The sequence below is a fragment of the Saccopteryx bilineata genome, chromosome 1, assembly GCF_036850765.1.
Source record: "Saccopteryx bilineata isolate mSacBil1 chromosome 1, mSacBil1_pri_phased_curated, whole genome shotgun sequence".
NCBI classification, from domain to species: domain Eukaryota; kingdom Metazoa; phylum Chordata; class Mammalia; order Chiroptera; family Emballonuridae; genus Saccopteryx; species Saccopteryx bilineata.
Window position 1 is genome coordinate 57,583,314 of NC_089490.1, and position 24,000 is coordinate 57,607,313.

Consider the following 24,000-nt stretch of genomic DNA (forward strand, 5'->3'; position numbering starts at 1 on the left):
TCCTATGCACCTGCCTCTTCCTGTAACAATCTCCATCCTACCCTCACCAGCCCCACCTCCTAAATGAAGTTTAATCTATTTTAAAATAACTTCAACTAAGGAGGAAGGAGGACTAGATGACAAAGACTAATGTTCATTTAGTCTACTATAAAACACTAACATATTACACCGTCTCTCTGAGAGAATGGCACAAGGGTCCACAGAAATTAGTTTGATTTTATATATGCATATGTGTGTATGCCTTCTTTTGTTAAAGGTACTGGGGGTTAAGGTATCTTTGAAAAACATATTTAAACATTAAATTCTTCTAAGTTTTCTAGCCTCTGAATATGCAATCAAATAAAATAGTACCTAAGAGGCAGTCTGTGCAGTGGTTAGAGCACATTTGTTGTTCAACTGTATCACTAGCTTCATGACCTGTGTCAACTCCTCAATCAAAATCTCTTTTGCCTCACTGGTAAAATGGGGATGATAACAATATCAATGTCATGCCATTTTATACAATTAAGTGAGGAACAAATGACATTTATTTTGGTCAAGTGCTTGGCAGAGTGCCCAGCATATAGGGAGAGTTTGATAATGTTAGATATAATTATAATGTGGTCTCAAAAGCTACCTTTCTTAAAGACAAGATAGGTTGCTTGTACTCAAAATCCCATTGATAAATTATTCATACAGTATTATGTATTAAAGGGTCACATCATTTGCAAAGTTAACAGCAAATATTTCCATTCATAAAAACCACTTGAACATTCACAGATGTACCATAAACTGGGATATATCCAGATAGAAATATCAATAACATTTCATCTGTAAAATTTTCAAAGCTTTGCTTCCTCTGGTATTTAAAACCAAGTAATTTGCATTAGATGTAAGCATATAAAGGTATATATATACACACCACATGTATAAAAATATCTAAATTTTAAAAATGAATTTAACATAGTCACAATGCATTCATTTAAAATTTTAAGAAATTGCCCTGGTTGGCTAGCTCAGATGGTTAGAGCACCATCCCCATGTGCAGAGGCTGCCAGTCTGATCCCCCATCAGGGCACACACAGGAACAGATCAGTGTTTCTCTCTCTCAAGTCAATAAATAAAAAGATAAAATTCTAAGAAATATTTTCAACCTAATTTTGATATCTTGAAATGTATATTACATTTTTGGGGGGAAAATCAGATTTTATTTGTATCTTCTTTAATTTTGCTTTTCCTATTATTATTTAATTACTGACACTAGTGTGGCTGCCATACCAAGTAATTTTCTTCTTTTAAATTTTCACTGGAAATTAAACTACAGGATATTCCATTAAATAAGAGTATGAACAAATGCATACAATCTAAAAATTTAATTATAACATGCATCTATAATTAGCCTCATTTTTACTTGTGTGCTATTTAGAAAAGGAGGTATTTTATTCTGTAATTAATCTATTTCATAATATATGGCTCCAAAATGATTCTGAATATATTATGATATAATGATAAAACATATATTAAGGTTTAAAATAATTAGGAAAGAAATGTCCGTGAGAATAGAATTAATAAAATCTAAAATATACATGTAGCAAACTATACAAACTACTATTTTTTTTTAAGCGAGAGAAAGACAGGCAGGGACAGACAGACAGGAAAGGAGAGGAATGAGAAGTCTCAGCTCATAGTTGTGGCACCTTCTTTGTTCACTGATTGCTTTCTCATATGTGCCTTGACCAGGGGCTCCAGCTGAGCCAGTGACCCCTTGTTCAAACCAGCAACCACAGGGTCATGTCTGTGATCCCACGCTCAAGCCTGAGACCCGTGCTCAAGCTTGTGAACCTGCTCTCAAGCTGGCTGAGCCCGCTCTCAAGCCAGCGACCTTGGATTTTCGAACCTGGGACCTCAGCATCCCAAGCTGAAGCTCTGTCCACTGTGCCACCGCCTGCTCAGGCCAAACTACTATTAATGATAATATTTTAGAAATATATAATGTAAGATGATAAACCAATACACTTAATGAAAGTGTTAATAAAAGAGGGAAGTTACTTTTATAAAGCACTGTATCTGGTCAGCATTTATCACCATTTCATATCTTAATCTTGCTAATAAGCATGCTTAATTATTTTCCTCACTTATTCAGTTCTACATTACTTCTCTTAAAATATGTTTATCTATTAGAGAAGTATTTCCCTTGCTCTTTTTCTCTCTCACAATTCTGGGTGGTTAATCTAAATCTTATGCACTGAGAAAAAGCCAAGCAATCCTGGACTATAGTCACTTGAGAATACTTCTAGCTTTCCAAATCACCTTTGTGGCTCCTTTCCCGTGGACCATTGAGTCACAATGCCAAGTCATACCTTTTACTAGAAGAACAGGTTCTGTAAAAGTAACAGTTAATTTTTTGCTTCTCTTCATGTAACTAACTGGGATGATATTGAGCTCAGTGCTGACCTCACAGTTTTGGGTTTGTGATGGAAGAACAGCCATACATTTAAAGTGTCAGGTCTTGACTGAAGAATCAGGCTCTCCTGTGTACAAGGCTGGAAAGTCTTATTTTGTTTTACTATTTAGTTAATGGACAGAAATACTGTATTATAGAATTTTTAAAAACAGAAGGAAAAAGTTAACTAATATTCTACCTCACAAAATGAAACTTTATCCTAATAAATGTTACCATAACGATTGTTAAAAAAAATATCTCCCAGCCACACTGACTATAAAATGAGTATTTTTAAGCCTGAATATAAGAGTTCAAAATTATGTCCAGCTCTTTGGGCTGCTGACCTTCTGTTTCCCAGGTGTTTTGCAATACCTCCCAGTATCACTAACATGTTCCCAACTCAAGGACTTCCTTTCATCAGGAGAAAGAGTCCTAAACTCTATACCCAGAGTTTCTAAATCCTGCTTCCTTTTTCTTTTTTTTTTTAAATTTCAGCAAGAGAGGAAGGGAAAGAGAGGAACAGAGGAACATCAATCTGTTCCTGTATATGCCCTGATCAGGGACCAAACCAGCAACCTCTGTGCTTCAGGATGGTGCTCTTAACTGACCTATCTGACCATGTCCTGCTTTTTCTTCTTAGGTAGCTAATCGAGTGGTGATGCAAACTCACCTACCATCAATACACCTACCATGTAATGAGGCACATAAAGTCTAAAATTTTTTTATGCATAGGTTATATAAAATGTTTACTACTTTTATTAATGTTACTTTAAATATAGTATATCAAATATATTTAAAGACGAGGCAGTTTTATATGAAAATAAATGAATAAAAACAAGAATTTCTAGGTTGACTACATCTTATAACAGAAACTCCTAAAATAAGAAAAAACACAATAGTATATAGAAATACCTTAATAAAAGTTTACCCTGAACACATACTTGTCTTTCTAGGTCCTGAATTTTTTTGGCATCTGCTGCTTTATCTTTTAAACGCATCTTCTGCTGAATAGATGGATTTCCAGATTCAGCTTTCAGTTTCTCAACCTATCAGTAAGTGAAAACATGTTAAGGCGCATATTTTATTTTATTTTATTTTATTTTATTTTATTTTAAGATTTTATTTATTCATTTTAGAGAGAGGAGACAGAGAGAGAGAGACAGACAGAGAAGGGAGGGAGGAGCAGGAAGCATCAACTCCCATATGTGCCTTGACCAGGGAAGCCAGGGTTTCGAACCAGCATATTTTAAACACACCAGAGAAACAGCTGGAGGGAAGCCCAATAATAGTGTCTTCATTCACTGATTAATTCCCAGCTATGGTGCTGTGCTGGAGGGGTGGAGGGCGACCAGCTGAGCCAGGCCCCTGCTGTCACGGTGTTGATGCTCTAGGGAGGTGGTTTTCAACCATCAGTCCACAGACCGCTCTGCCAGGAATTTTGTGCCGGTCTGTGAAAGAGTCAACCACCCTGATGTTGTATGAAGATTAAAAACCACTGCTCTACTTGAAAGAGACAGTTGATAAGCTAATAAAGTAAATTAATAACAAAACCTTAGAAAGCAATAATGTTGTGAAGAAAATAAAAAATAAAGGAATGGGAAGAAAGGGTCCAAGAGGGTGAGGTTGGCAGCAACATTTAATAAGGAGATCAGGAAAGAACCAAGGCTAGAGAAGGGTAGGCCAAGGCAACAATCGGTTTGAGCTTGACATGTTTGAGAATCCATGGAGGTGTGGCTGAAAGACAGGGATACGTAGCCTGGCTCGGATGAGGCTGGAGAGGTAGGCAGGGTTCAGACCACGAGGGCACCCGACAGGTTGTGATACGGAGTTTGGATTTATTTGCAGTTTAATCTAAAATAGACTACACATCTAAAAGCAAACCAGAACCCATACCAGCTATCTTAATTCACAGAATTTAGAGTATTGGTTCAATGACACAAGGCTAAGAACTGATTGTTGAATTTCATAGGGTTGACCTACAGAAATATGATACATTCTGAAATGATGTATTACCTCAAGTTTGAGCCTCTCAATTTCTTCATTTGCTTCTTTAAGTCGAATTGCATCTTTATCCAGAAGTTCCTGATTTTCTGCATACCACTGTAATCTTTTTTGCAGACGACTGATTTCTTGTTTATGCGTTTCTTCTAAAATTTTTATTTCATATAATTTTTCACCTATAGGATAAAGTAATTCAACTTTATAATTTTTCAAAATATATAAATTAAAAGATTTTAAATAAAAAACAACGCCTATCTAATGAAAGCATTATAAAAAGATGAGGTAAAACACAACTGATGTATGCAAGAAAGGGTCCAGTTTAACTTACTAGTAAAGGGAGATGAAGAGAATGTTCATAATTAAATCCTCACACTCACAGCAAAGTGGACAATGTAGATATTTTTGATACATTAGTTGCTTTCTCACTGACTTCCATTATAAATGTAAACTTGTGTCCATAGAAAAATAAATATTGGATTTAAGATAATAAAAATAAAGTATTTTATAATTATATTAAAAAGTTACAATAGTAAATAAACATTAGTAGGTGCTTACCACACATGACTTTAAACAACTTATATGATGGGTACTATTCTTACTATTCTATTTTTACAGAAAATAAATTTAATTTTCTTACAGACAGGTAAGTGAATTTTATTGTTCATTATCTTACACTGAAGATCATACTATTACAGAGGAAAAATCTTAACTTTCACAAAGAACTTCTGGCCCACCTTTCTGGCCTGGTGCTCTGCTACCCGTGCACAGGTGCAGTCAATGCCATGCCCATTAAACTCACCAGAACAGGGTCCCCCCATGCCTTCACTTCTGAACCTTCCCATCTGCCAAGTGTCACTCCTCCTGAGACCCTTATTCAGCACACTTTCATGTTTGTAATATTTTTTTATATTAAACTTCTGCATTCTTCTCTTACTCCTTTTTGCTTTCTCTGGTGGAGAATGCCATATTCATCCTTGCGTTTTCTACAAACCTAGAGCATAGTATCACTTGTTCACCTGGCAAACACTTGAGAGTTTACGTTTTCGGTCCAGGGATAAAAAGACAGACCATGCCCTCCAGAAGGTCACAGTCTAGCTGGGGTGACAAACATGTAAGCAACTAAACATCAAGGCTACATATTCAAAATCTTGATTATCTTTAATCTGATAATCCTGATAAAACCAATGAAATACACATACTTATTACTAATTTTAAAATGTTTCCAACATTACAATATATTTCAAGGAACAGCAGTTTGATTATACTGTCCAATTGCTATTACTTAAATTCAAGAGTGAACAGTTATGAACATAAAGATAAACTGTTTTAGCTCGGTGGTTTACCTGTGGCAAAAGCAACCTGATCTTTGGCTTGGTCTCTCTCTTTCTTCATTTTTTCCAAGTCTACTTCAAGAGCCTGTTTGTCTTGCTTCAGTCTTTTGATGTCTTCTAATAAACTATTTTTTTCTTTCTTGATATTCATAGAAATACAAAAGCAAACTATTTTTAACCACATAAATTACAGGAGCTTCTCCTTCACACACTCCATCATAAATACTCTTTTTTCTAAATTAGCTCTGATTTTATTACTGCCCCCCCCCATTATTAATAGCTCTCCACAGTATATGAGAATCGGTTCTAATCATCTAACTCAGCACAGCGTAAAAGACCTTCTAATCTACTGTTCTAACTTCTGGACATTGCAATAACCTCCTAACTAGTCTGACTCTTCTACCTTCAGCATCTACAATCTGTTCTCCTCACAGTAGCCAGAGGAATTGCTTTAAAGGGTCAGTTTATAGCACTCCTCTGTCTGAAACTCTGGTGGCTCCGATCCTTTAAGGATCCAAAGTCCTTACCATGACCTTCAGTGTCACATAAGCCAGCTTGCCCAGGCCTCTGACCACATCTACTACAAAGCTTCCCCCTCCCACTCCACTCCAGCCACAGAGACTAGTTCTCTGAACACAACCAGCACACTTCTACCCTGACGTGTTTGCCCTTACTACTTTCTTTGCCCACAGCACTCTGCCTCAGACAGCAGGTGGCTCGCTCCTTTACTCCATCAGTATTTCTGCTCAAATGAAACTCTTTCTGGAACAGCAACCCCCAGCCTGGCCCCTGCGTATGTTGCTTCATTTTCTTCTCACAACACTTACCACCACCTGACATACTATATATCATATTTACTTAAAAGCAGGACTTGATTGTGCTAACCCTTCCATCTATCACAAATGCATAAAAAATGCTTGGCATATAAAAAAAAGTGAATTCTCAGTATGCTCCACTTTCCACTCTCAATGGTCCCCATTCTACTGCTCGACAAAATCTTACCTATCCTTCAAAGCTTAGTTCAAATGAGGCTATTCCTGATTTGAACTAAGCTTTCCCCAAAACTTTCACTCTAGGATAGCATTTATTACTTTGTTTCATATGATAGTGATTTGTGTAAATGCCTCCTCTTTTATTAGGCTGAAAGCTCTATGGGGATCAAGGCTGAATTATTTGTTTACTTTATAGGACTGTAAGTACATGGCAGACACTCAATAAATGTACACTTAGCTCAACTCTTGCTGCAGTTTATGGTGGCACACTTGGTATAGCTGAGTTTCAAAATAAAAATTCTTACCAATTCTGTATTATATTGCCTTACAGTCTAAAATCCCATTTTACTAAGAAAATAATCCATTCATAAAGTATTAAATAATCTTGGTTTCTAACTGCATCACTGATTAACTGCATCATTTCATTGTTTCATCTTCTGTCGAAGTCTTTTTTAGGAGAACAGTGAGTTTCTTCAAGTTTTTGAATGCTCAGGTATTTTTCTACAAATAGTTTTTTTAAGTCCAGCCAATTTAGAAATGTTCTCCAGCACTGTCCACTTCACGGCATTACAGAATTTTAGAATTCAAAGGAACTTGAAACATCTTGAGTTCAAACATGCAATCACTGCTTAAATAGATGTCCACTTGATTCTTGCATCTGTCCAGGGACTGAGACTTCCCACCGTTAGGAAGGCCAGTATGGCCCATGTCAATCCTGTGGGCTGGCAAGTACCTTCCCTACCTTGTAAGTTACTGCGCAGATATGCAGAGAGAGTCTCTGCTGGCCTCGCTGACCTTACCTTCCACCACTCTTGTCCTTACTCACTCACTTTTGCTTCAGTGGCCTCCGCTTCTGGAAGGTAACAAACCCATTTCTGATTCAGGGCTTGTGCTGTCCCGTTGGCTAGGTGGATTAATCTTTGCACAATTAGCTGCTGCTCTCTTATCTCTCAGCTCAGACATCACTAGCTCAGACAGTGCCTCCTTGGCCACACTATTAAATGCTGTCTTCCCTACCCTGCCCACCCTTATTCTCTGTATTTATTTTCTTTAAAGAACTTATGACTATGTGTTAATTATTTCACTGGTTTACTTACTGTCTGTTTTTCCCACTAGAATATATGTCCCTAGTGAGCAAGGTCCATGCCTGTCCTGTTTAGCTACTGTTTTCCAATGCCAAGACAAGTGCCTGGTACCTGGCCGGTATATGATCAAGGCTGACTGAAAGAATGCCTGAGGTCAGCCTCATTCTCCTCCCCATCCTGGGACACGAAAGGAAAAACTCAGGACTTTTGCTTTTCGGATGTATCCATCCCTAAGTTATAAAGACAAACTAACATTTTAAGACTAAACCAATTAGCACTTTTTTTTTTACAGAGACAGAGAGAGAGTCAGAGAGAGGGATAGACAGGGACAGACAGGAACGGAGAGAGATGAGAAGCATCAATCATCAGCTTTTCATTGCAACAGCTTAGTTGTTCATTGATTGCTTTCTCATATGTGCCTTGACCATGGGTCAGCAGACCGAGTAACCCCTTGCTCGAACCAGCGACCTTGGGTCCAATCTGGTGAGCTTTGCTCAAACCAGATGAGCCCACGCTCAAGCTGGCGACCTCGAGGTCTCGAACCTGGGTCCTCCACATCCCAGTCTGATGCTCTATCCACTGCACCACCACCTTGTCAGGCTTAGTACTACTTTTTAAGGTACATATTAGACTTAATATATAGTTGATATGAAAATTATATATTACAGATTTATTCTAGGATAAATAATTTTTCTTTTAAAACTAAACACAGAATACCAAGGTAAATAAAAATAAAGGTATATTTACATTCCATCTTTCAGTATTTGAATGAAGAAACAAATCCCTAAAGAGAATTTTTACCTTAAATAATGTTTTCTTTTTTAAATTTATTTTAAGGTTTTCTCTGCCTTTGTCAATTTCACTATAATGAGCCTAGATATAGATTTTTACTTATTTATTCTAAGTGGGACTCACTGCATTCTCTAAATCTGAGAATCCATCTCTTTTATAATTTCTAGAAAATTTTCAGCCATTCCCATATAAAAAGATTTACACACACACACACACACACACACACACACACTATAGCATCTCATATTTCTTATAGTCTCCATTTTTCTATTTTTCTGTGTTTTGTTCTAAGGTTCTTAGATATATCATTTATTATTTTTTCTTGTGTTTGATTATCTAACTTTTACTTATTTTTTAGTGTCCAGGAATATATTTTATTTTATTTCCAGAGTTGTTTTACTCTGAATTTGCCTAGTCTGTTTTCTCCTTTTCTCATTTATTCTGTATATTTAATCGTTTTAAGATTATTTATTTTATAGTCTATTAATAATTCTATCAGGGTGCTACCCATGCCTGCTCATGGTGGTTTATTTCTCTGGGTTTTGTAGTTTTGTGCTGTGAGAATATTGTCCGCAGAATTTTATCTGTAGGAGTATCATGTGAGCTCGGTCGGTTAAGGATTTATACCTCTAAAAGCTGTTTCGCATTTGTTACTTCTAGATACACTAGAGGTCATCACTGACTCAGGACCAGAGTTTATATTTTATTTTTTTGCTGTTTGAGCATGACCATCCCCTGTACATAATGTCAACTCAAATACTAAATCACAAAGGTAAAAGAAATTATATTTATATTGAACAACCAGTCAAACATGGGCATCAAGCAGTTGAGACTTTTCCCCCTTCCCTATCTAGAGATCAAGTTAAGACAGAAAAGCTTAGCTGACACCTCAGCCCCTTATGAAGGTGGGTGGGTTTTCTCCCAGCACTGTTTTCCTGAAGGATGTGGCCCTCTGGAATCCTGCCATCTTGTCTCCACTCTGCTGTCACAGCTCAAGCCCTGTGGTTACTGAACTAGTAGCACAGAAGCAGATGCTTCCTGCTAGGTTTTTATCCCTGTTCATTTCTGACCCCTAGAGATCTTCCCTACTTTCTTGAGAGCTTGGTGTAATGCATTTACAGGACGCTTATTAAATTTATTCAACATTTTCCTGTGATTTCAGTGACAGTTTTAGTGTCCTATTTATCAGAAAAATATGTTCAAAACAGTACTTTTAAAAGATCCCTCGTAACAGCCTTCAAATAAAGCTAATAGTATGCTTAAAACCTGACCAGGTGTTTCCAAGCCCTCACAGAATACGGCAATATTAACTCTGTTAACCTGCCAACTCCGAAGCCCACTGACAAAGGAGGGCGAAATTTGAAAAAAAATGTATTACATAAAGTTACTGAACTCAAGTTTTTATTTTTTTGTTTTTTTGGGTTTTTTTGGGTTTTTTCTTTACAGGGACAGAGAAAGAGAGAGTCAGAGAGAGGGATAGATAGGGACAGACAGACAGGAGCGGAGAGAGATGAGAAGCAGCAATCATCAGTTTTTTGTTGCGACATCTTAGTTGTTCATTGATTGCTTTCTCATATGTGCCTTGACTGCAGACCTTCAGCAGACCGAGTAACCCCTTGCTCGAGCCAGCGACCTTGGGTCCAAGCTGGTGAGCTTTCTGCTCAAGCCAGATGAGCCCGTGCTCAAGTTGGCGACCTTGGGGGTCTCGAACCTGGGTCCTCGGCATCCCAGTCCAACGCTCTATCCACTGCGCCACTGCCTGGTCAGACTGAACTCAAGTTTTATTAATCATAAAATTCATACAATTCCTCATCAAAACTCCCATCCATTAGCTTGTCCTCGTCCGTGTCTGATGACGAATCACTGTCTTCATATTATTGCCTTGTCCTCAGTTCCATCTATGGCATTTGGAATGCCACAACCACTGTATAAGATGCATCCAATTTTTAGATCCCAAATTTTTCAAAAAAGGGTGTGTCTTATACATGGGGAACTACAGTATTTATCTATCTAATAATCTGTACATACATTCATCCAAAGAAAGTTCTTTAATGGATTCACATTTTAAGCTGCATTTTATATACTATAAAAACCTGTTAAACATCAATTATGTGTGTTTCAATTTCCATGTGACCATAACTTCACTTTAATAAATTTCTAATTAAAAAGTGGTATGTAATTGGAATTTTTCTAGTTTACATAATCATTCAAATAAATTGGAGGGGCTTCTAGTTTAATGCCATGGTTCTTAAGGAGAAGGAGTGGGGAGAACTAACTGCCCTCCCACAGAGGATGTTTGGAAATGTGGCAATGGTGAGTGCACTGGGGACAGTGTTTATAAAAATTATGCAATACATGACACTGTTCTGCTTAAAACAGAATTAATCTGTCCAAAATTCCAAAATGTCTCCATTGATAAATACTGTTCTAGAATATTTTTGGCCATATTCTTTTAAATACAGTAAATATAAAGAAAAATTAGAAAGCAACTATTGCCTTTTACCTTTCTGTTAAATATGAAAGATACAAATATTTGTAGGTATAGTTTCTGCCCCCTGGAAGTGTGTAGTCCACTTAGGAAGACAGTCAAAAGCCAACTAAGTTTTTAAGGTGAGCAATCATCTTAAAATTGTTTTTCTATTTTAGCTGTATATTTTCCATGGGGAATTTACTTAAAATAATATAAACATGCCCTACATAAGGTTGTGCCTCCCTTATAGCTTCATACAGTAAATGCCCGAAGGCAGGGTCTATTCCAAGGCAGATGCCATCTAAACCCAGCAGTACACTGTTTCTTCTACATTAAGGTCACATGTATGCTAAATGCTAATCTTGATATTTAATTTTTAAGTGGTATAAAATTGATAAAAGGACCTTATTTTCCATAAATTACAAAAATGTCCTTTTCACACGTGGAAATTTTTATATAGTCTTTACTATTGCTAATAGTTAAAACCCACATGCGACTCACCTGTGCCCCCCGCAGTTCCGCTAACAGATCTGTAAAGTTCTGGTTTCCGGTGGGCGCTGAACCTTCAACTGCTTGAGACAGGGAACGATTTTTTTGCACTTGTTCTCTGATTTATTTGAAAAAAATAAATACTTTTTTACAAGGCACTCTTTTTCAATTCAAAATATTTAATTTTTAAAAATTAAAAACTCTAATGGATACTGGAACTATGTGAGTCATTGAAGGTAAATTTAATCTAAAAAATAAAATATCACTTAAAGGGAAATATGGTTTAAGGGAATTATTTATGTTTAACTAAGAGAAGTGTTTGTTAAATCTAAAGGAATTGAAAACCCTATGATTATTTTATTGAATATTTAATATATGATTAAATAATGTAACTATAAAATGTTTCCTCCCACTTCTCAAAAGAAAAAAAATCAAGTGTCCCAGAAAGAAGTGCTGCATTTTTCCTGCGGTCTTGAGCACTCCTAGTTTCATCATTCCAGACTCCATTCTGAGAAACACATATTATCATACATCTGGAAACTAACAAAACCAAACACAGGCTATTATTTTTACCTTAGATTCAATTTTTCTGTTTTTCCAGAGAAATTATATAAGGAGTTTAAGAATTTATATACTGTATAATCATTTAATCCTAATGTACTAAAGAAACCATTTATTTCATTATGAAAGTTAAAGTTTCAATTTTGGAGGCTGGAATAGTTCTCTTTTAAAAGCCAGGTAGTGTGTATATAAGAATATTTTAAAATCCTTTATTGAAACATCTAGGAAGAAAGCAGATGTAAATGCTTCCTTGCATCAGACCTGTGCACTGGGGCTACACTTACCAGGGGAAAGGAACTTTTTTCTTTTCTTTTATAAATTTACAAAAAAAAATGCTCTTGCTTGCCAACCTGTGCACCTTCTAGCTTTGTCTGCTATAAGGTGTACCTTTTTCTATTTTGCATGAAAGATTAGTATGAGCTAAGCAGTCTTGCTTCTTACATCCTAGGTTTTCTAACAACAAAAAGAAGCATGAATTAATACAGCATCATGACATTCACAGCCAAAGAAGCTTCTGATAGCAGTCCTGACTGACTAGGTGTCAATGTGGAATGATGGACAACTGGCAGTCATCTCCTAAAGGCAGATAAGTATTCTAGCATGCCCATGTTTACGGTTCAGCATTTTCACTTAATACATTAAAGCTGGGTGTAGTAACATCCTGAAGACCTGAAATATGATTCCTAAGTAGGTGCTGGTGCTCCATCAGCTCACCATGGTTGAGTGTTGGTGATAATTCAAGGTCTTCCTTCTCTTGAGAAATGCCTCACACAGACAGCAACTCCTCTCCTTGGCACAGAGAATATCCCTCAACTACTTCTTGGGAAGCATCCCAGAAAGTGATACACTGGCTTGGGGGTACAAGAGGTTGCTCCCCAGAGGATATTACCCACCTGCTTCCTGGGACAACTCCTGGCCAGTGACTGACTGGTTTATGGGTACAAAAAGCTACCTTTTCTTGCTTCAAGGCGGGACCAACCACATGATGCAACCTGTTCTCGCGAGCTTCCAGGTGAGAGCAGAATAAAGCCGATCTCAGCTGAGAGCACATTTTTATTACCTTCCCTCCCTTTGCCCACCCTCATCTTGCTTCTCTTTCTCCCTTTCTCATCAGTTATCCTCTAGAAAATCACCTCCACAAAGATTTCCATCTGAGACTCGACATGTATGGAACCTGACCTAGGGCAGTATGATTCATTTTTTTAAAGTATTATTACTAATATTCCTTACATAAGCATCTCAGGCTTAATGACCAACCAAGAGGAGTGTTGTTATGTTCAGTTTCAGTTGCTGAAAATACTGTAGCATGTATTACTCATCTAATACCAAAAGAAAAATCCATTGACTATGAAATATATTACAAAATTGAAAATCAGTGTACAATTTTTTTCATTTCTAAGTATACCTGAATGTATTATTAATATAGCAATAAAATAATTAGAAACCGTATAAGTATAACTGATTTTAAGAATCTGAAAAGGACTTACTTTAATGAAGCTAACTCACTGAATAAACTCTGGTTTTCTTTGAACATCCGCTCCTCGTTTTTCTTGTTTTGTTCTTGAAGATCTTTCACTTGGTTATACAATCTTTCATTTTCCTTTTTATAAGTAGAAAAATCACATTTTAGTTAAATACCTAAATATATATATATGCTCATAACAGATACAGACTTTACATATTTTTTAAGTTTTTAAAATTTCTTCAGTTTTTGAGTAAGCAAAATCCTTTTAAAATTCTTTATATCATCACAGAAGAAAACTATGAAAACAATTCTTTCCAAAATGCTTATTAAAAAAAAAAAGTTGCAAAAAGTCCCAAAGCCAAGGAGCCTAATGTCAGTGCGAGGTACCTCATTTCACAAGAGTAAATGGGTGAGTGCCTCCAAGAGGAACCACATTCCAATTCTGAGCTCCGAGACAGAGAGGCCAGAGGGACTGTCTGTACCCTTTTTTTCTATTTTCACCTGTCTTCCCATGGTGGGATAATTCAGTATAGCCACAATGAGTGTCCATGCTTGTTTCTATAACTTTCTGTGGTCGGGAAGTTAGAGACTTGGGTGTTCCTAAAGATCAGGACAAAGCAGGTCAGACACTAGACCCAGCTTACCCCTAGGCTTGAGCTAAAAAGTGACACAAACAGTGAGATCAGAGAGAGAAAGTACCAAACCATGCTTAGGTGCTCTGGCTTATCAACCTCTTTAAAACAAGGACTCTGATGAATACCAAGGATGTTTAAGGACTAATGAAAACTAGGAATCATCTCACCATGTCTGGCCTAGTGCCTGGCAGACCATCTGTGCTTAAATATCTGCAGAATTAATGAAACCCAGAAAAAAATATATATTGACTCATAAAGTTTGTGTTATCTTTGTGGGAGGAGGTGGCTGGCAAACTTCTAGGTCTATGAAATCCTCCTTAAAACCCATATTTTGTATAGCAACATTAGAATGGCAGGCCAAGGGCTCAGAAGGGGGCTAACTCAGGGGCAATGTGTCCTGTAAAATCAGTACTATTTCATTTACAGTGAACATTGTAATCTCTGATGTGGTAACACTTTCTTTGGGATGTCCCTGGATGACAATGCTTATTATTGATAGGCTCAGTGTTTAGGCTATGACAGTCAAAAGAGGAAAAGGGTAGAAAGACAGAAGAAGAAGGGGAAGGAAGTAAAAAGAAGGGGGGGGCTTGGGGGATGGGGAAGGGAAGAAACGAAGATGAAATCTCATGCTGGAGATTACTAAACCTATCCTGGTTGATTGATTTGCTCAAGGCTGCAGAGCAGGTGGTAGAACTAAGTCTAAAACCAGAATCCTTGAATCCAGAACACATGCTCTTAACCATTTTAATTCTAACTATGAGAACTACGAAGACCAGCCAAATGATCACTACCTCATACTTGCCAAAATTCCAGTTAAATGAGCACATATTCAAACACAGAAAAGGATAGAGATGAGAAGCATCAATTTGAAATGAATCACTTTAGTTGTTCATTGACTGCTTCTATACATGCCTTGACCGTGGATGGGGGCTCAAGCCAAGCCAGTGATCCCTTGCTCAAGCCAGAGACCCAGGGCTTGAGCCAGCAACCCTGGGTTTTAAGCCAGCGACCCCGGGATCATGTTGATGACCCAAGCTGGCAATCCTGTGCTCTAGCCGGCGACCTTGACGTTTGACTCTGGGACCTCAGCATCCCAGGCTGACTCTCTATCCACTGTGCCACCACCGATCAGATAGCACATAAAATATTTTAATATGCCTTTTTTTTAAATAATCAGAGAATCTCAAGAATGACCTCACTATGTGTTGAAGAGTCAACATACCTGCTGATATCCCTGAAGAAGTGTCTCTTGTTCCTGTATTTCTTTTTGGATTTGCTTCAATTTTTCTTCAGTGACAGGATCAGCTGGTTCTCCAAAATGTAACCACCTTTGTTTTTTGTTTGTTTCTCCCAAGCTGTTTAACTTGAGAAAAATGCAGAAATTGTTTTATTTGGAGAAAGACTGATGTTAAAAGTGAGGCAGAATGAGTCTTATAACCATACTGGAATTAACATAACACTAACTACAATTAAATCATTATAGTGTTGTTTGGTGGTAATGGTTTTGAAATGGCAGTAACTCAGAAATACTACAGTGTTTTTCTGGTAATCTAGACCTTTTATAGCAGTTCTTTCTGTACTTTCTTTTTGAAGGTCACAGTCAACTACATGATTGATCTTAAAAAGGACTGCTGACAGAAGAAAAGTATCAAAATGAGCCAATATAAATTTTGATTTTTCCTCGCATGAGGTTGGATTTAGGCTCTTATGTAAGGAGGCACTCTCAGGAACTATGCTCATGTTTTATAAGCAAATACATCAAGCCAAACAGCTCCAGGAACAAAGGATGACAACTCATTTAGCAGGGAATACAAGTTCTTTTTTAATCAATAAAAAGAAAAATAGAACAATGTGTCTAGTACCTTGGCTTGAAGAATGTAATTGTCCTGACTCAATTTGAAGAGTTCCTTTTCCTGTTGTCTTTTTAGTTCTTCCATCTTATTTTCCAGCTCTCTTTCTTTTTCCGAGAATGTGACTTTAATTTGCTCAATTAGGGCTTGTGCACCTCTCCACTTTTCCTCTGCTTCCTGAACTCTCTTAAACATAATTAATTCTGTGTCCATGTTCTCAGCATAGTATCCTGAAGGATCCTTTTAAGGAAAAGAAAGCATCACTTCATTATAGATTTATACATGAGTCAAACACGGGTGGCTTGGGGAAAAAAACCCACAAAAAAGAAAATGACAAGGTTAATAATGTTCTGCTAAATAAGTAAATCAGTATGTATTCAATAAGATTGAACACTTGAAGCAAAAGAAATTTCACATATTTCATTATTTATAATTTGGTTTTAATATAAATTTAAAACATAAAAACATTGTTAATGTTGTTTTGAAATTTAATACCTACATTCTGAAACTGAACACAGGAACCAGTTTCTGTAGTGTCTTCAGACTTCTTAGGAGTAAGCAGGCACCTTTCAGTTTTGGAAGCTGGTTTACCCAATGCTGCAGTCTTGATGAGTTTTGTTTCAGGTAAGATTTCTAAATATTATAGAGAGTAGATAAAAACACCACAAATGCAAATTTGAATGTTTATTCAGCAATTATGTAACAATAAGATAAGTGAAGATCTCAAAAAGCCTGAGGTATAACACTGAACTCTAAACTGTTGCCCGTAACCAACATTCCACTCAATTTGACATAGAAGGCCTAAGATTCTTGTCAAATCATCACAAATGGAATTAAATAAATGTGAGAATGTGGATTGGAATAATTTTAGGCTTTACTACTTTTAAATAAATTATTATTTTAAAAGTTCACATTAACAAGAATATCTAAACAATATATTAAAGAGCAACTAATAACTTTATGAAGCACTTTAGTTAAAATAAAAGGCGCTTTCAAAGCATACTTTTTATAGTACGTAGTGTATATCAATATACTACAGTATCAGTGGGATAATATAAGTTGCATGGAAACTTTCTAACAGCTAAACTGATTTAAAAAGAGAAAATTATAATACTGCTCTAATACCCTGATAATATATATATTTCATTAGAAAAAATGTGATTACTGTATATATTCTGGTTGAATTTTCACCTTTTAATTCTAAAGCCAATAAATTCAGTTAATAATAAAAAAATTAAGGTAACTACATACAAGAGCTTCCCCCCCCCCAGAGACAGTGTCAGAGAGAGGAACAGAGACAGACAGACATGAATGGAGAGAGATGAGAAACATCAATCATCAGTTTTTCATTGCGATACCATAGTTGTTCATTGATTGCTTTCTCATATGTGCCTTAACCACAGGCCTTCAGCAGACCAAGTGACCCCTTGCTCGAGCCAGAGACCTGGGGTCCAAGCTGATGAGCCTTGCTCAAACCAGATGAGCCTGTGCTCAAGCTGGCGACCTTGAGGTCTCACACCTGGGTCCTCCACATCCCAGTCCAACGCTCTATCCACTGTGCCATGGCCTGGTCAGGCTACAAGAGCTCTTGAAGTCCATATTCAAATATTGCAGGATCTGAGCTCACCACTCAGTATACATTACAACTGTCTTAGAGGTAAACAAAGAATCTGAAATTTATATTTTTAATTTCTTCAAGATGCTAAATTTTTAAGTCTAAAATTTATTTTTTCATTAGAAGTGAAATACGTGGTTACTAAAGATTTGGAAAATAAAAAGTCTCAAGAAGAAACAAGTCACCACCCAAAGATTTTAATTTTTTTCCCCCAAGCATACAGACATTTTCTTACAGAGTAGTAATAATGTTTAACTGAACTGGTAGATTTGGAAGGTTTTCTGGAGAAATTTCTTAAAACATTCTCTAAAAAATTATTTGAGTCATTGAAAAAGCAGGCATTAATCCTTCCAGATTGTTGGAGGTCCATTAATATGGCCCGTGAGTGAGCTGGATCTGCTGGCACTGAGATCCTCCCTGGACAGGGTGGTCAGGAGTGTGGCAGGTGGATCTTGTTCAAGCTATAGTCAGTCATTGCTTTTATACCAGAATTTTCCCTTCCCAGGTTCTGAACTTTGATTTCACTAAGTAATTATTTTCAGTAATGATAGGTGGGACCAATGATCTCTTCTTGAAAAAACAATGGATTAAGAAAACTCAGTCAAACGAGAAACCAATCAAAATAATGCCCAAATGGAGAAGATATGGCTAACGGACTAGTGAAAAGCGCTCACTCTCTTTATTAAAGCCAAGATCTAAATTCAAAAGCTGAGGGAAACTACAGATGTAGAGGAGAATAAAATAAATATATCTTCAACAAGTAAAAGTTAAACCAACAAAAATGGATAGGAGTTGGGAATGGAAGAGATTTACTACCATATATTTCATTAAAGGGAAAACTGATGCCCTGGACAGTTGGCTCAGTGGTAGCGTGCTGGCCTGGCCTGTGGAAGTCCTGGGTTAAATTCCTGGTCAGGGCACACAGGAGAAGCACCCATCTGCTTTTCCATCCCTCTCCTTCTAGCTTCTCTCTCTCTCTCTCTTCTCCTCTCCTCCTACTGCCATGGCTAACTGGAGGGAGTTGGCCCCAGGCACTGAGGATGGCTCCATAGCCTCCGGTTCAGGTGCTAAGAAATGGCTCCTGTTGCAAAGGAGCAAGGGCCCCAGATGGGCAGAGCATCACCCCCTAGTGGGCTTGCTGAGTGGATCCTGGTTGGGGAGCATGTGGAAGTCTGTGCCTCCTCTCCTCTCACTAAAAAATTTAAAAAAAAACCTGATAACGTAGAAAATTGAAAAACACAGTTAAAAAGAGTAACATAGTTTAGACAACCTTTGAGGGGTTTTCACAATCTATTTTCTTAAAGGGATCTTTTAGGATATAATATTTCTTAGGATAAAGTTTCTTTTATACAGACTTAAATAAAACCAAGTCTAAAATCTTATTTTAAAAAAATCTTCTAAAGTGTGATCTTATTCTTATAAAATGTTTGTTCATTATCCACATGTCTGCCTCTCTCCTGCCTTCTATCTACTTGTGCTTCCTTCTATCTCTGTAAGTACCTATATAGTGAGAAGCATGGCTAAATTATTGCATTCTTCTAACTTTCTGTATTTTCTATTTATTTATTTTTTTACAGAGACGAGAGAGAGTCAGAGAGAGGGATCGATAGATAGGGACAGACAGACAGGAACGGAGAGAGATGAGAAGCATCAATCATCAGTTTTTCGTTGCGACCTTAGTTATTCATTGATTGCTTTCTCATATGTGCCTTGACCATGGGCCTTCAGCAGACCGAGTAACCCCTTGCTTGAGCCAGCGACCTTGGGTCCAAGCTGGTGAGCTTTTGCTCAAACCAGATGAGCCTGCGCTCAAGCTGGTGACCTCGGGGTCTTGAACCTGGGTCCTCTGCATCCCAGTCTGGCGCTCTATTCACTGCACCACTGCCTGGTCAGGCTTCTGTATTTTGATTTAAAAAATGACCAACTATTCCTTTCATAAAATAAAATTATCAGTCTCAAAATAAAAACACAAGAGTTAACAGTAATCTAATTTTGTCCTGGACAGTCATCGCCCTGGACTCCATGCAAGTGGGGCTGGCCACACAAAGTTCTGGCCAGTAAGATGAAAGCAAAATTTTCCTACATGGGACTTTCAGGAAATTGACTACTTTCCTGGTTAAGAAGTTAACATTCACCTTTTACCTTTCACCTTTCCTCAAGACAGGAGCTGGAGGATGAATAACCATCTTATGACAATGAAGACAAAGTCACAGACGAAGGATTTTGCAACAACAAAGAAGGGATCTGGTTCCTTGCACCGCTGCACCAACCCAAACTGCTTATCCATGGCCTCTTAGTTACATGAAAAAGAGAAGCCTTTTATTTAGGTAAATCCCAATAATTGGGCTTCTTTTACATCTTAACCAATGTTGATCCCAAATGTGTTCTTTAGACTTTCTATACACAAAGCATCTCAGAGCCTGTTTCTCCGAGAACCCAATCTGTGACATATAACAATTGCCCTAGTGATGGGATTCAAATAATTTAACTGGTTCTCTGCCCTAACAACTGTTTTAAGTATAAAAAAAGATATACCAAAAGATAGTTTATTATTTCATGCATTTACATTTAAATAACAATAAATGAGATACACAAAACTAGATTATAAGAAAGTTTTAAAATATTAATGAAGAAATATTAAATAATACCTGACAAAAACAGTAAAACTGTTATTTAAGATATTTTCATTCTGCTTCTTGACTGACGTCCTCTCTTGCAATTTTTTTTCACCTAGAGATGGTACTTAGAATACACTGTTGAGCCGATGAATGTTAAAAAGATGGCCTGGCTGGCTGCCTCAATGGTAGAGCATCGGCGTGGTGTGTGGATATCCCAGGTTTGATTCCTGGTCAAGGCACACAGAAGAAGCTCCTGTCTGCTTCTCCACCCATCCCTCTCTCACTTCTCTCTCTCTCTCTCTCTCTCTCTTCTCCCTCCTGTAGCCATGTCTCAATTGGAGCGAGTTGGCCCTGGGTGCTGAGGATAGCTCCATGGCTCTGTCTCAGGCACTCAGAAATGGCTCTGGTTGCAACAGAGCAACGCCCCAGATGGGCAGAGCATCACCCCCTAGTGGGCTTGCTGGGTGGATTGCAGTTGGGGTGCATGCGGGAGTCTGTCTGACTGCCTCTCCTCCTCTCATTTAAAAAAAAAAAAAGAGTAAGGAATGTAAATTTGTGGTTTCCACACTGGGCGGCTACCCAGGCACCCACCTTAGAGAGAACCCTGATTATAAGTGCCATTTTAACAACCAGTTCACAGAACTCAACAAAAAATTAGGTATCATCAGTTCTACCACACTGGTGTGAACCTGCTGAAAACCACCACTGAACTGCCCAAAGAAATTACAGTTCTAAATAAAAGTAAAGTGGCTTTGGGCAATTTTTTCAATAAAAGAGGTAAAACAAAATTATACCTAACAGATAATCTAGTGAAAGAAAAGTAGCTTAGTATAAAAATAGCAAGTTTATTATTGTATTTTAATATACATTTTAGTGGTTTTATTTTTATCTTGGTATTCATAAATACTATAAAAATTTGAAATATGGGAAAGTACTCATAAAAATATTGCTGTCTTCATCTATCAACTGCTATACCATCCCTCTCACTCCCCCCCCCCCCCATCTACTGTAACATTACTTCTGTCTTCACTCTTAGTAACTTCAACATACTCATAGGTAATGCTTTCAACCCTCTGGCTTTTGGTTCCTTATATTTCATTCCACCTCAGCTACTCATACTAGGTCTTTTTCTATTACTAGTAATGCAGTCACTCCCAAATCTCAGTTTTTAGGCATTTTATTCTGTCAATTCCTTCTCCTACGTCCTGCCCCACTGGGACTCAGTTTGTTAATTCCACCTATTCCAGACTATCATATCCCTTGATGTCCTTTCTTCCTTCATGCAGCTAAATGTGGCCTTTCACCCACAGGCACGCCTTGTCTCAATTTCAATTCATGATCACTAACTTCAAGTAGGCTCTTCTGCTGCTGTCAGTCTAACTAATCCTCTGGGATAATTATTTCATGTCTCCTCTTCTCTCTTCCAACACCCCTACCCCATTCTCACTGCCAGTTAATGGCACTGCATTTTATTTATCAGAAAAAACTAAAGCAATCAGAAGAAATCGTCCCCATTCTCTCAGCACTACTACCTAACTACCAGTATTGGTACCTACAGCCTCCCCCTTCCTATGTGCCGCCACAGATGAATGGTTCATGTTCCTATCTAAAGCCAACCCTTCCAATGTACATGAGATACCATTACAGTTCCTCCACTCAAGGTCACTGCTCTAGCAATTTTTCTCTCTCTCTCCATCATGTATTTTTCCTGTCTACTGAATTTTTCCAAAAAGCATAAATATACTACAATTTATACTATTATTTTTCCTATTTAAAAATAATAGAAAAGAAAAACTAAAGGCTTCTCTTGCCCGACCTGTGGTGGTGCAGGGGATCAAGTGTCAACCTGGAATGCTAAGATTGCTGGTTCAAATCCCTGGCTTGCCTGGTCAAGACACTACAAGAAGCAACTATTATGAGTTGATATACCCCTTTCTCCTCTAAAAAAACATCAATAAATAAAATCTTTAAAAAACAAACAAAATGAAAGGCTTGTCTTGACTCCACTGACCAGTTCTTTCCCCTGCCTTTTATAATCTTTTCTCCAGGATGGTCTATAACTTAAAGTATTCAATTCTACTATTACCACTCATTTGCCTTTTAGAGCCACATAGCCATGATAACTGCTTGCCCAACTTACTGATAATCTCTTCTTCCTAAACCCAAAGGTTAGTTGTCACTCCTCATCTTTATCTCCTGCAGCAAATGATAGAGCAGCTCAATTCTCCTTTATACACATTCTTCACTTGGGTCCCACATACTCATATTTGTCCCAATCATACTGTCTTCCATGTAGTTACTCCTCTTCTCCCTCACCTCTTAAGGTTACCATGCCCACGGCTGGCTCAGGCCTTGGTTGGCTTTTTTCTCTAGCTATACTCATTCTCTTGATCATCTTCATCAGTCTCATGGCTTACAACCCATGGCTTACAAATTAACAGTTCTTAACCTCTCCCAAATGATATCTACAGTCCACACCTACCTCTTGAACTCGACTTTTATATCTACTTCCTTGTCATCTCCACTTGCATGTAAAAGAGACATCTCAAAATGATCAACAACTAGATTTCTGATCTCTCCACCTGAGATCTACTCTACTTTTTCCTTCCTCATCTAGTGGGAGAGTGCCTCTGTTCTTCCAGTTTGTTAGGCCAAAAACACTTGCATCACCCATGACTCCTCTTTCATAACTAAACCAAGCTTTTAGAGTTCTGGTTCCATCTTCTAGATGTATTCTTATCCAACCAACTCTCTTTACCTCCAGTGCCACCACCTTGGTTCAACCTCATTACTTCTAGCCTGGATTCCTAAAACCTTCTTACTGGGCTCTATGTTTTTTCCTATGTCGCTATGGTATGTGTATATATCTATATGGTTTTAACACAGAAGCCAGAGAAATCCATTTAAAGGGTAAGTCAGATAGGTTGCTCCCATGCTCAAAACTTTTCAGTGGCTCACTAAGAGTATAAGCCTGTCTTTAAAATGCCCTAGGAAAACCTCATGTACCTTCCTCTTTGACTCTGATCTCATCTCTACTGCCCTCTTGGCTCACTCTGCCCTAGCCATATGGGGCTTCTATAATGTTCCTTGAATATGCCAGGCATTCTTCCTTACTATAAGACTCTTTCTTCTTTCTGGAATGTGCTACTCCCAAATATCCACATGACCAATTCCCTTACCTCCTACAAGTCTTTGTTCAAGTAGCTCTTTCTCAAGGCTTACTCTATCCTGCTTAAAATTGTGACCTGCTGCACTCCACCAACACTCTTGCTCTACTTTTTCTTTTCCTTAGCATGTAACATCCTTTCCTTAATTATCATGCTTATTGTTAACTGTTTGAGTAGTACAAACGTTCATGTATGTCCTCACTCCAAGGGTTAACAAAAAAAAAAACCTCATTACTCAAAGGGTTAAATGTCTATCTCTCCTCATCAGATGAAAAGCTCCACAGAATAGGGGAAGTTTCTCTGCTTATTTTGTTTACTGATGTTATCTACCATTGCCTGAACCAAGTTAGGTGCTGAAAAAATATTTTTTAAATGAGTAAATGTGAATAAAGTAAACTTAAAAAATGTTGGGGTTAATTTATCTAAAATAAACATACTAGAGTAATATTAAAAACAAAGAGTTATTTTTTTGCTTCCCAAAGTACAATATGAATACTCCTAAAATAT

General features: G+C 37.5%; 1 protein-coding gene across 2 annotated transcripts in view; it reads right to left on the bottom strand.

Moving 5' to 3' along the window:
- The window catches only part of CEP162 (centrosomal protein 162), a 98,341-nt gene that overhangs the window by 32,799 nt on the left and 41,542 nt on the right, over positions 1-24,000 (bottom strand). For both annotated transcript variants that reach the window (XM_066254215.1, XM_066254217.1), the window contains exons 14-21: positions 16,593-16,726; positions 16,106-16,333; positions 15,466-15,606; positions 13,631-13,743; positions 11,595-11,700; positions 5,767-5,893; positions 4,436-4,599; positions 3,364-3,468 (exon numbers count right to left, since the gene is read on the bottom strand). In XM_066254215.1, coding sequence (XP_066110312.1) covers positions 3,364-3,468; positions 4,436-4,599; positions 5,767-5,893; positions 11,595-11,700; positions 13,631-13,743; positions 15,466-15,606; positions 16,106-16,333; positions 16,593-16,726 — 1,118 coding nt within the window. The remainder of the gene's footprint in view (positions 1-3,363; positions 3,469-4,435; positions 4,600-5,766; positions 5,894-11,594; positions 11,701-13,630; positions 13,744-15,465; positions 15,607-16,105; positions 16,334-16,592; positions 16,727-24,000) is intronic.